Here is a 13,414-nt window from a genome sequence, read left to right as displayed (position 1 = left end):
ATGTTTTAGACCATCAATGGAGGAAGTCTGGAGGGTGGGGCAGTTAGAGGCATGATGTAACGTGATGAAACCTCCAGGAATACATCCAACCAAAGCTGAAATTGCCCTACGCCCCGATTGGGAGCGGTAACCTTCTGGGGCCGGGACTTTAATCACCCGGCCTGGAAGTCCCGCCCCCAGTTTGAAGTTGGGCTTTGTGCCCCTGAAACGAGGCCAGCGCTATGGAAAAACTCCGCATCGCGCTGACGTGCTATAAAGCCCCTCCCCTTCAGTTAAAGGGACGGGTCGCTGCGCACTCAGCATACCCTGGGTCACCATTGATGCAACTGCCCGGCACACAAAAGGGAGTGCCAGGCTCTATGATGGCAGCCCAGTCGACAACCGCCATTGTTGGGCCGACCCAATTTCCCCCGTGGGCGCAAAAGGGTTGGCGCAGGGTTCAAAGGGGTCAGTGCGCATGGTGATGACATCATCGCCTGTTGCGCGGCTGGCCTGGGGCGCTAATCGCGGGGTGCGGTACTACTGGCACATTGCCCCCAAAAACCTCCGGAGAATGGAGCTCAAGAAAGGGGCGCATTCATTCCCTCCTTGTGTCTAATCACAGTAAATGTAAGCATGAAATACAATGTGAAGAACGCAAATTTACAAATAAAATGATTCATTTGCGAGGCAAACTGTCCTGAGTTCACAGTGTTGGTCCCAGGAGATTTTAACACCAGGGGCCTCATCTACGTAGGCCCCCATCAGCCTCCCACCCAGCTGGCTGGCAGGTCGGAGCGGAATGTTGGCCGTCAGGGAACGGTGCCAGGTACTCGGGTAAGTGGCCGGGCCTTGCGATTGGGCAATGCACTCCTGCTCCTCCCAAAAGGAAAATTTTTAAAAAACCCCGTAAAACCATTTACCTCGGTGGGCCTCTCTTAGCCCTGGCTCCACTTCTAGCCAAGCTGGGCTGACCGGAAATCCAGAAAGACTTCTCCACGCAGACCTCTGGTAAAGAAAAACCCCGCCGGTTTCAACAGGTGTCCCTCTCGCCTGCTCAGAAATGCAGGTTAAAATCGGAACCCGCGGGAAGACCGCGGGACCTCGGTGGGCAAGTCCCACCGGCAATTTTAACTGCTCGCCCATCTGTTTTTTGCTGGTCAGGCAGGGTTGGAATTGCCCCGAGCACGTGTAAATAGAAAAATGTCTCCGGATCTTTCACTGGCTGCTCGCTGAACTGAGCACAGTTTGCTGTCAATATTTGTTTCCTCAGCGGCATTTTGTTCTTGAACTTCCCTGGCCTTGTGATCAACTTTATTACTGCAAACAGAAACAGGAAAATGGCACACACGAGTTAACATCCTGCTCAAGATTGAAGCAGCACGCCCTGTTAATGTGATATATCATCGTAGTGGCAAAGGACTATTGTCATTCACTCGGGGCATTTCACCAAGTGTGGGCCCGACACTCTGATGCTTGCCTCCCTCATTGTTACCAGTGAATGCACTGTCTGATATTCTTTCCGTGCAACGGGTTGTATAATGTGCGGCTGATCCAATATCGACCAGGTTTGCTGCCACTGCCGACGTTTGAAGCTACCCCACATTGTCTCCAGTTTCAACAAGTCTAGAAGATGTGTGCACCCTTCGTTTACATTCTACTTCTCGTTCCTTTCACAGAGAGGATGTGAGGACAGCCAATGTTATTGCAGCTGAAACAGTGACCTGCCTAGTGATTGACAGAGAGTAAGTAAAACGCATCTTATCACTTTCACATCTGCCTATCTGGGTAAATCATGGTCCATGTAAGCCTATATAGGGCTACAGGGAAATGTCTCAATGGATTATGTCACCTGTAAGGTCGTGCGGCACTCACAAATGTACAGAGAACAGTTGCAAAGGTAGCTTTTAGACCAGGTGGAATAGACTGGACCAAAGGCACCCCCTGCACCTGGTAGAACCGTGGAATGCAGCGATAGAGGGCTATCATTGCTGAAATGAAAATCAGGCGGGTTCTATAAGTGGCTTGCCACCTGCCATGCCAGATTACCACTCGGGCGTTGAAGGTTTACCATGAGTATGGCTGTCAGATGGACATAACAACATAAGAAATAGGAGCAGGAGTAGGCCATACGGCCCCTCGAGCCTGCTCTGCCATTTAATATGATCATGGCTGATCCGATCATGGACTCAGGTCCACTTCCCTGTCCGCTCCCCATAACCCCTTATTCCCTTATCGTTTAAGAAACTGTCTACCTCTGTCTTAAATTTATTCAATGTCCCAGCTTCCACAGCTCTCTGAGGCAGCGAAATCCACAGATTTACAAACCTCTGAGAGAAGAAATTTCTCCTCATCTCAGTTTTAAATGGGCGGCCCCTTATTCTAAGATCATAACCTCTAGTTCTAGTCTCCCCCATCAGTGGAAACATCCTCTCTGCATCCACCTTGTCAAGCCCCCTCATAATCTTATACATTTCGATAAGATTACCTCTCATTCTTCTGAATTCCAATGAGTAGAGGCCCAACTCTACTCAACCTTTCCTCATAAGTCAACCCCCTCATCTCTGGAATCAACCTAGTGAACCTTCTCTGAACTGCCTCCAAAGCAAGTATATCCTTTCTTAAATATGGAAACCAAAACTGCACGCAGTATTCCAGGTGTAGCCTCACCAATACCTTGTGTAACTGTAGCAAGATTTCCCTGCTTTTATACTCCATCCCCTTTTGCAATAATGGCCAAGATTCCATTGGCCTTCCTGATCACTTGTTGTACCTGCATACTATCCTTTTGTGTTTCATGCACCAGGACCCCCAGGTCCCGCTGTACTGCAGCACTTTGCAATTTTTCTCTATTTAAATAATAACTTGCTCTTTGATTTTTTTCTGCCAAAGTTCATACCCTCACACTTTCCAACATTATACTCCATCTGCAAAATTTTTTGCCCACTCACTTAGCCTGTCTCTGTCCTTTTGCAGGTTTTTTTGTGTCTTCCTCACATATTGCTTTTCCTCCTATCTGTGTATCATCAGCAAACTTGGCTACGTTACTCTCGGTCCCTTCATCCAAGTTGTTAATATAGATTGTAAATAGTTGGGGTCCCAGCAATGATCCCTGCAGCACCCCACCAGTTACTGATTGCCAACCCGATAATGAACCATTTATCCTGACTCTATGTTTTCTGTTATTTAGCCAATCCTCTATCCATGCTAATATATTACCCCAACCCTGTGAACTTTTATCTTGTGCAGGAACCTTTTATGTGGCACCTTGTCAAATGCCTTCTGGAAGTCCAAATACACCACATCCACTGGTTCCCCTTTATCTACCCTGTTCGTTACATTCTCAAAGAATTCCAGCAAATTTGTCAAATGTGACTTCTCCTTCATTAATCCATGCTGACTCTGTCTGACTGAATTATGCTTTTCCAAATGTCCTGCTACTGCTTCTTTAATAATGGACTCCAACATTTTCCCAACCACAGATGTTAGGCTAACTGGTCTATAGTTTCCTGCTTTTTGTCTGCCTCCTTTTTTAAATAGGGGCATTACATTTGTAGTTTTTCAATCTGCTGGGACCTCCCCAGAATCCAGGGTATTTTGGTAAATTACAACCAATGCATCCACAATTCCTGCCACTACTTCTCTTAAGACCCTAGGATGCAAGCCATCAGGTCCAAGGGATTTATCTGCCTTTAGTCCCATTATCTTACTAAGTACCACCTCCTTAGTGATTGTGATTGTGTTAAGTTCCTCCCCTCCTGTCGCTACTTGACTATCCACTGTTGGAATATTTTTAGTGTCCTCTACCGTAAAGACTGATACAAAATATTTGTTCAGAGTTTCTGCCATCTCCATGTTCCCCATTACTGATTCCCCGGACTCATCCTCTAAGGGACCAACATTTACTTTAGCCACTCTTGTCCTTTTTATATATCGATAGAAACTCTTGCTATCTGTTTTTATATTTTGTGCTAGTTTACTTTCATAGTCTATCTTCCCTTTCTTAATCATTTTTTTAGTCATTCTTTGCTGGCTTTTAAAAGCTTCCCATTCTTCTGTCCTCCCACTAGTTTTTGGCCACATTGTATGCCCTTGTTTTTAATTGGATACCGTCCTTTATTTCTTTAGTTAGCCACGTTTGGCTATCTTTTCTGTTACACCCTTTCCTCCTCACTGGAATATATTTTTCTTGAGAGTTATGAAATACCTCCTTAAATGTACACCAGTGTTCATCAACCGTCCTACACTTTAATCTATTTTCCCAATCCACTTTAGCCAACTCTGCCCTCATACTTTTGTAGTCTCCTTTATTTAAGCTTAGTAGATTGGTTTGAGATCCAACTTTCATGCCCTCCATCTGAATTTGAAATTCAACCATGCTATGGTCACTCATGCCAAGGGAATCCTTTACTAGGAGATTGTTTATTAATCCTGACTCATTACACAGGATGGAAACATTGCAATTTATAGTTCTATTAATCTTGATCTTCCTAGGAACATTGCTAATCTAATGATTAATTGTAACAACTACACTTAAATTACTCACAAAATAAGGGTTTTACGGACTTGCTAAACAGTTTGTTGTTGTAAGTATTAACAGAAAATGCTGGAAATCTCAGCGGGTCAGGCAGCATCTGTGGAGAGAAAAACATTTCGGGTTGACCCTGCGTCAGACCTGGCGAATGTTCGAAAAGAACACATTCTTAAGAAGTGCTCAAAGGGGAAGGGGAAGTAGGAACAAAAGGGAAGGTCTGTGATAGGGTGGAAGACAGGAGAGATTCGAGAGACAAAAGGGAAGATGAGCAGAATTGAAATGGTAATGGCCGGAGTTAGAAAAAGGTTAGTCAAGATAGGGTATAAATGGCGGAATAATGACCAGCTGCCAATCGAGACAAAGATAAAGAAAACATAAGCTCGAGGGGCGGGTGTGGTGGGGGGCCGGGGTGGGGGGGGGGGCGTTAGGGGGATGGTGGGTGGGGGGGAAGGAGGCCAAAGCTGGGCAGAGATTATGCTCTGAAATTGTTGAAATCATTGTTGAGTCCGGAAGGCTGTAAAGTGCCTAAACGAAAGATGAGGTGCTGTTCCTCGAGCTTGCGTTGAGCTTCATTGGAACAGTGCAGGAGTCCGAGGACGGAGAGGTCGGAGTGGGAGTGGAGTGGAGAATTAAAGTGACAGGCGACCAGAAGCTCAGGGTCACACTTATGGACTGAACGGAGTTGTTCCACAAAGCGGTCACCCAATCTGCATTCCGTCTCCCCAATGTAGAGGAGACCACATCGTGAGCAGCGAATACAGTATACTAAATTGAAATAAGTACAAGTAAATAGTTTCACCTGAAAGGAATGTTTGGGACCCTGGATAGTGGGAAGGGAGGAGGTAAAAGGGCAGGTGTTGCATCTCCTGTACTTACACAGGAAGGTACCGTGGGAAGGGATGGAGGCACTGGGGGTGACTGCGGAATGGACCAGGGTGTCGTGGAGCGAGCAGTCCCTTCGGAACGCTGAGAGGGGAGGGGAGGGGAAGATGTGATTGGTGATGGGATCACGCTGGAGGTGGCGGAAATGGCGGAGGATGATCCGTTGAACGGGGAGGTTGGTGGAGTGAAAGGTGTTATTGTAAGCAGTTCATGAACAAATAGTAGCATTTTACTTCACGTACAGAATGGGATTTGCCACTCCAATGAAGTAATTGTTAAATGGCAAAACGATTGGAAATATCGTAAAGTATTATTGTCATCTTAGCAAATTGGTTCTGTATTTACACAGCACACATTTTATACACCAGGTCTTCTCTCTTTGTGAAACTATTTACATATCTGTGAACTTTGCTCTGCTGGTGGCTCAGTGAGTTTATCCACTGAGTAACTGAGGCAGGTGGACCAGGAAGCTCCCAGGTAAATCGCTGCTCTCTGCTGAGTTAACCAATTGCAGGCAGGGTGCTGGGAAGGGGCTCTGCAATTGACCTCTGAGTTAAAAGACAACAGTGTCCAGGTTTTATCCAGGGCCTTCTGCTGCAAGTATGTGTGTGAATGCTGTTTGAAGATTAGAATGGGCTTGGCTGTGATGTACCCCATGGTTGAATAGCTTGCAGAAATTGACCAGTCGAGGCTCAAACAAGAAAAGAAATGGGTATTTCAATGAAGTATTGGAAGGCGCCTGACATTCATGGAAGGATTGTTGGGAGGAAAAATTTGAGCAACACAATCTTAGCATAATTATGCCAAATTTGACTTGTAAGTAATAATTCAACAGTAAATAGTTAAATCTAGTCCAATAAAATATTTAATGGTTTTCTTGCTGTCACATTTTGGTATTTTTGATCATTTCTTTCTTCACCGAACTGATTTTGTGATTGAGTCATGTTTAGATATTATGGGGCTGAAATTGCCCCTTCCCTTACGGCCTGTGACCGCCGGAAATCAGCGGCCATGCTGCGGAGCGCAATGGGCGACGAGTTTTTGTCTGGTGGCCAGCATTTTGAAAATTCCACTCCTATGGTATCCCGGCAGTGACCCACTCCCCCCTACTGCTCCGCCGCTGCCGATCCGCCCGAAGCACGTCATCAGAGCGTGCAGCGCCGATGCTCCCCTCCGATGGCGAAATTCCGCAGGGAAAATCTTGCTCCCACCAGCAGTGCCAAAATCTGCTTTTTTCTGCTGGTGCAGAGAGGTTGCAGTCCTTCTAAAATGGCATTGTGGCTCCCATTAAAGGGAGCTGCCGCCATGTTTTTTTTTTGTCGGCCAATTGCCCCCATATCGGGCCGACAATTATACCCGTGGGTTCGGTCGGGCCGGCAACAGGCAGCCTGGCACCCCCACTTGGTTGCCAGATTGCTGGACCGGCCGAAACCCCTCCCTGGTAGCCCAGTGGACCAAACTTAAAGAATCACGCAGGCTTTCCCCTTTAAATGTAAGGGGAGAGCTGTGGTGACGTGGCATTGTGATGACGTCATCAGCGCTATGCTGATGACTGACAGCGGCAGACACTCCACCTGTCCCCAACTTCCGCCCCTCTGAAGTGTGAACTGCCACTCACTGCCCCACATCCACCTCCATTATGGAGTCTGGTTTGCCGCAAAACTCCTTCTGCTGCCTGCGCTTGATTTCTGCACGCTCTCGGCCACTTAGGGCAGTCTATGGCCAGGGACTCCCAGGTGTCAGTGCGGATGTTGCACTTTATCAGGGAGGCTTTGAGGGTGTCCTTGTAACGTTTCCACTGCCCGCCTTTGGCTCGTTTGCCGTGAAGGAGTTCCGAGTAGAGCGCTTGCTTTGGGAGTCTCGTGTCTGGCATGCGAACTATGTGGCCTGCCCAGTGGAGCTGATCGAGTGTGGTCAGTGCTTCAATGCTGGGGATGTTGGCCTGGATGAGGACACTAACATTGGTGCATCTGTCCTCCCAGCAACGTTAGCGTCCTCGTCCAGGCCAACATCCCCAGCAATGAAGCACTGACCACACCATACACCACCTTATGCATTTACTACCTCCATTATCGATGTACCGTGGCTGCAGTGTGTACCATCTTGTTCTTTAGTCCCGGATTTTTTGTTGGACCTCAGCCTTGAGCCATCTGTAACGTTGCTTTGAAGCACCTGAGTTTGGCTGTTGTTTGAGGCTCAAAAATGCTCTGCGCTTACAGTCTATTAGCTCTTGGATCTCCTGATCGTTTTCATCAAACCAGTCCTGGTGTTTTCTGGTTGAGTAACCAAGTGTCTCTTCACAGGCACTGGTTATGGAGACCTGGAGGGCAGACCAAGCACTGTGGGCATTGAGCATCTCAGGGCCATCAAGGCACGCCAGATTAGTTGTGAGGCACTGGCTGTATAGGGCTCTCTTAGCTGGGTCTTTAAGTGCCCCGGCATTAATTTTTTTTGTGGCACTGCTTCTGCTGTCCCCTCTGCTTTGGGGCAATGTTAATATTGATGATGGATCGGATTAGGCGATGGTCCGTCCAGCAGTCATCAGCTACCGTCATGGTGGAGGTGATGCACCTATCCTTGCGATCCCTGGCTCGGACAATGGCATAGTCAAGCAGGTGCCAGTGTTTGGAGCGAGGATGTTGCCACGATGTCTTGTATTTTTCCCTCTGGTGGAACAGGGTGTTGGTGATGAGGAGTTCATGTTCTAGGTCCAACAAAAAACCCGGGACCTAAAGAACAGGTGGTGGATGGAGAAAGCACAGGTAATACAACAACTAGCCGACAGCCATGACATACGAGGATTCTTCATCGCAGTCAAGGCCACCTACGGTCTACACTCCCAAGGCCCTATCCCAATCCTGGCAAAGAATGGGGAAACACTCATCAAGGACACCAAGGCTGTCAGGGCCCGCTGGAAGGAGCACTTTGAAGATCTCCTCAATCGAGACTCTGCCTTTGACGCGAGTGTCCTCAACTCTATCCCGCAGCATGCGACCCGCCACCACCTCAGTGATACCCCAGCCCTGCACGAGGTAGGCAAAGCCATAAAACAGCTCAAGAATAACAAGGCTACGGTGCGGATGGAATTCCTGCTGAGGCGCTAAAATATGGCGGAGAGGCGCTGTTGGCGCGGATACATGACCTCATCTCTCTCATCTGGAGGGAGGAGAGCATGCCGGGAGATCTCAGAGATTCAGTGATCGTGTCCATTTTTACAAAGGGGAACAAATCCGACTGCAGGGGAATCTCCCTGCTATCAACCACTGGGAAGGTTGTCGCTAGAATCCTCCTCGACCGTCTTATCCCTGTGGCCGAGGAGCTCCTCCCGGAGTCACAGTGCGGATTTTGTCCTCTACGGGGCACAACGGACATGATCTTTGCAGCATGACAACTGCAGGAAAAATACAGGGAGCAGCGCCAGCCCTAATACATGGCCTTCTTCGATCTTACAAAGGCCTTTGACACTGTCAACCGTGTGTCCTCCTCCGTTTTGGATGCCCCCAAAAGTTTGTCAAAGTCCTTCGCCTGCTCCATGACGACATGCAGGCCGTGATCATTATCAGCGGATCCATTATAGACCCAGTCCATGTCCGAACTGGGGTCAAACAGGGCTGCGTTATCGCTCCAACCCTCTTTTCAATCTTCCTCGCTGCCATGCTCCACCTCACTGTCAACAAGCTACCCGCCGGAGTGAAACTAAACTACAGAACCAGTAGGAAGCTGTTTAACCTACGCCGCCTCCAAGCCAGGTCCAAGACTGCAGGTTGTTAAACTGTAGTACGCGGACGACGTCTGCGTCTGCGCACATTCGGCGACTGAACTCCAGGATATAGTCAATGTATTCACCGAGGCATATGAAAGCATGGGCCGTACGCTTAACATCCATGAGACAAAGGTCCTTCACCAACCTGTTCTCACCGCAGAGCACTGCCCCCCAGTCATCAAGATCCATGCGTGGCCCTGGACAACATAGACTACTTCCCATACCTCGGGAGCCTCTTATCAACAAAGGCAGACATTGACGACGAGATTCAACACCACCTCCAGTGCGCCAGTGCAGCCTTCGGCCGCCTGAGGAAAAGAGTGTTCGAAGACCAAGCCCTCAACTCTACTACCAAGCTCATGGTCTGCAGGGCTGTAGTAATACCCGCCCTCCTGTATGGATCAGAGGCATGGACGACTTACAAAAGACACATCAAGCCGCTGGAGATATATCTCCGCAAGATCCTGCAAATCCCCTGGGAGGAAAGACGCACCAACATCAGTGTCCTTGCCCAGGCTAACATCCCCAGCATTGAATGCTAGATCAGCTTCACTGGGCAGGCATGCCAGACACGAGACTCCCTAAACAACTGCTCTATGCGGAGCTCCTTCACGGCAAATGAACCAAAGGTGGGCAGCGGAAACGCTACAAGGACTCCCTCAAAGCCCTCCCTGGTGAAGTGCGACATCACCACTGACACCTGGGAGACCCTGGCCAAAGACCGCCCTCGGTGGAGAAAGTGCATCCGGGAGGGCGTTGAGCTCTTCGAGTCTCAACGCTGCGAGCGTGAAGAGGTCAGGCGCAGGCAGCGGAAGGAGCGTGCGGTAAATCAGTGCCACCCCCCCACTTCCCCCGACGAATATCTGTCCCACCTGTGACAGAGTCTGTGGCCTTCGTGTTGGACTGTTCAGCCACTAAAGAACTCACTTTGGGAGTGGAAGCAAGTCTTCCTCGATTTCGAGGGACTGCCTATGATGGTGATGTGTACCATCGACAAGATGCACTGCAGCAACTCGCCAAGGCTTTTTTGGCAGCACCTCCCAAACCCTCGACCTCTTCCACCTAGAAAGACAAGGGCACGTGTGAACACCACGACCTCCATGTTCCCCTCCAAGTCACACACCATCCTGACTTGGAAATATATCGCTGTTTCTTCAACGTGGCTGGAACAAGATCCTGGAACAACCTCCCCAACAGCACTGTGGGAGCACCTTCACCACACGGACTGCAGCAGTTCAAGGCGGCAGCTCACCACCATCTTCTCAAGGGCAATTAGGGAATGGGCAATAAATACCTGCCTCGCCAGTGCCACCCACATTCCATGTCCAGACCCCTCATGATTTTCCGAATCTGCTCTCGCTCTTCTCTGCTCTAAGGAGAACAACCTTAGCAGCTCCAGTCTATCCATGCAACTGAAGTCCCTCATCCCCTGGAATTATTCTTGTAAATCTTTTCTGCACCCTCTCCGAACCCTTCACATCCTTCCGAAAGTGTGGTGCCCAGAATTGGACACAGTACTCCAGTTGAAGTGTGGCATCTACTAGTGAATCGCTACCAGAGAAAAAAAAAAACAACATCACAAGCCACAAGTGGGTCAAAGGGATGATTGGGCAGTCAGTTTTTAAAACAATACAAAAGACTACAAGGGTCTAGGCCGAAGGCCTGGGTCCTGGAACTGGACATTTCATAAGGTGCAGGAGGCCAGTTTTTGTAGTTAGACGTAGTCTGAAAGAAATGTAATGCCATAAACAAATAAGTCAGGCCACGAAAGGGATAGAGCGCATGGTTCCTTTAATCCCCTGGTCTCGAGGGCAGGTGAGATTAAGCTAAGTAAGTGCTTTGACTGTTACTCTATATTTGCCTGCTGTCAGTGAAATAAAGTTGCTCAGTTATTCGCATCTGGCATCACCTTTCTTAGGCTGCCTTTGAAAAGATTGGAGAAGCAGACTTGTGAAAAGCACATTGTAAAGTTCAGATCAGAAGGTGGGGGAGGCCTATTGTTACACACCGCTGGGTCATGCAATCGAGGCTGAAATTGATCAACTCACCGCCCACTGCCACCGACATTCCTCGTGAAGAACTGCCCAGTGCCACTTTCGACGTGGCCTGGAGCGGGCGGGAGGGGAGAGTCGCCAGGGACCGCCCGCTGACGTCAGCAGACAGCCGAGTGGCGCAACTGACCTCCCGCCCGCCGAGCTCCCAGATTGATGCAGGCGGGAGTTAGCAGGAGTCGATGACAGAACGGGGGTGGATCGCTGGTTGGATGCTGTATATTTTTTCTCTCCACAGTGACTTACCTGGATGGTGTCCCCTGAAGGTCTTCCGATGGTTGAAAAATGTTTTCCTTTTGATGATTTTTTCCCCCAGCTGTTCGACCCTCCGTAGGCCCCGACTCCAACCCTCGGCGGCACTTGGGCAGCAAGCGACTCTGCCGCCGAGAATGGGACCTCCCGCCCGCTGCCGCCCAGATTGCTGCCGTACGTCGTTCAGTTGCCGCCCGCTGACCTTCGAGGGCCCTCACCGATGAATAACCTGCCCAAAGTACCGTCCGGTACCTCGGCGGCCATTGGCGGCACTTGGGTGGGCGGAGACCTTGACCAAATTCGGCCCCTATAAGGCAGTCAGACCATTTATGGGAGGGACCAGTACCACTACCCGAGACAAAATCTGCCAAAGATTTGTAAATCTTGAATTCATTCAAAAACCTCCCCTTTGTGTCTAGGATGTAATGTGACAGACTCTAATGCAGAATAAGCAACAATAATAACAACAACTTATATTTATATAGCGCCTTTAACATAGTGAAACATCCCAAGGTGCTTCACAGGAGTATTATGAAACAAAAGATTTGACACCGAGCCACATAAGGAGAAATTAGGGCAGGTGACCAAAAGCTTGGTCAAAGAGGTAGGTTTTAAGTAGAATTTTAAAGGAGGAAAGAGAGGTAGAGAAGCAGAGAGGGTTAGTCGGGGAATTCCAGAGCTTAGGGCCGAGAGAACAGAAGGCACGGCCATCACCAATGGTTGAGCGATTATAATCAGGGATGCTCAAGAGGGCAGAATTAGAGGAGAGCAGATATCTCGAGGATGGGGGGAAGGGAGGTTGTGAGGCTGAAGGAGATTGCAGAGATAGGGAGGGGCGAAGTCATGGCGAGATGGAGAAAACAAGGATGAGAATTTTGAAATTGAGGCGTTGCTTAACTGGGATCTAATGTAGGTCAGCGAGTACAGGGGTGATGGGTGAGCGGGACTTGGTGCGGGTTAGGACACGGGCAGCCGAGTTTTGGATCACCTCAAGTTTACGTAGGGTAGAATGCAGGAGACCCGCCAGGAGTGTGTTGGAATAGTCAAGTCTCGAGATAACAAAGGCATGGATATGAGTTTCAACACTGGATGATCCGAGGAAACGGGCGATGTTACCGAGGTGGAAATGGGCGGTCTTAGTTATGCTGCGGATATATGGTCGAAAGCTCATTTCTGGGTCAAATATGACACCAAAGTTGCAAAGAGTAAATTTCATCTTTAGACAAATGTTGGGGAGAGGGATGGAGTATCAGTGGCAAGGGAAAGGAGTTTGTGGCGGGGACCGAAAACAATAGTTTCGGTCGACCTAATATTTTATTGGCGCAGCCACAAATGTGTCATTTAATAACGCACTGTCACTGCCTCTCTGGAGAATGTCAGCTTCAAGTAAAATAAATGTCCCTCAATTTCAAGGTCCCCCGATCGCAGAGGCAGACAGGTCAGCTATTCCCAGGATCTCTGCTGTGCTGGTGTAGAACCTGTTGTCCTGCCCTGTGCTGGTCTGGAACCTGATTTTAGGTGTTCTGCTCTGTAATCTGTGTTTTAGGAGTAGATTCTCAGTTTTCTCTCCCTATTCCGTCTCCTGGCTTCCCCTTGGCATCACTTACAAGCTCAATGAGTTTGGGAACTCAAGAGAATGGATTCACATCCGTGACTGAAAGCCCAACCACTCCACAGAGCAGTGCATTACGACACGATCCAAGCCGACCACCATCTGACCAGCTGAGATTTACTGATTCCCGGGATGGCGGGACTGACATATGAGGAGAGACTGGATCGACTGGGCCTGTATTCACTGGAGTTTAGAAGAATGAGAGGGAATCTCATAGAAACATATAAAATTCTGACGGTTAGATGCAGGAAGAATGTTCCCGGTGTTGGGGAAGTCCAGAACCAGGGGACACAGTCTAAGGATAAGGGGTAAGCCATTTAGGACCAAGATGAGGAGAAACT

General features: G+C 48.9%; 1 protein-coding gene across 1 annotated transcript in view; it reads left to right on the top strand.

The window, feature by feature from the left end:
- The window catches only part of LOC139260355 (cGMP-dependent protein kinase 1), a 1,295,119-nt gene that overhangs the window by 1,038,412 nt on the left and 243,293 nt on the right, over positions 1-13,414 (top strand). The window contains exon 8 of the mRNA XM_070876878.1: positions 1,659-1,724. Coding sequence (XP_070732979.1) covers positions 1,659-1,724 — 66 coding nt within the window. The remainder of the gene's footprint in view (positions 1-1,658; positions 1,725-13,414) is intronic.

Source organism: Pristiophorus japonicus, chromosome 3 (assembly GCF_044704955.1).
Source record: "Pristiophorus japonicus isolate sPriJap1 chromosome 3, sPriJap1.hap1, whole genome shotgun sequence".
NCBI classification, from domain to species: Eukaryota; Metazoa; Chordata; class Chondrichthyes; family Pristiophoridae; genus Pristiophorus; species Pristiophorus japonicus.
This window is presented reverse-complemented; position numbering and strand designations above follow the sequence as displayed.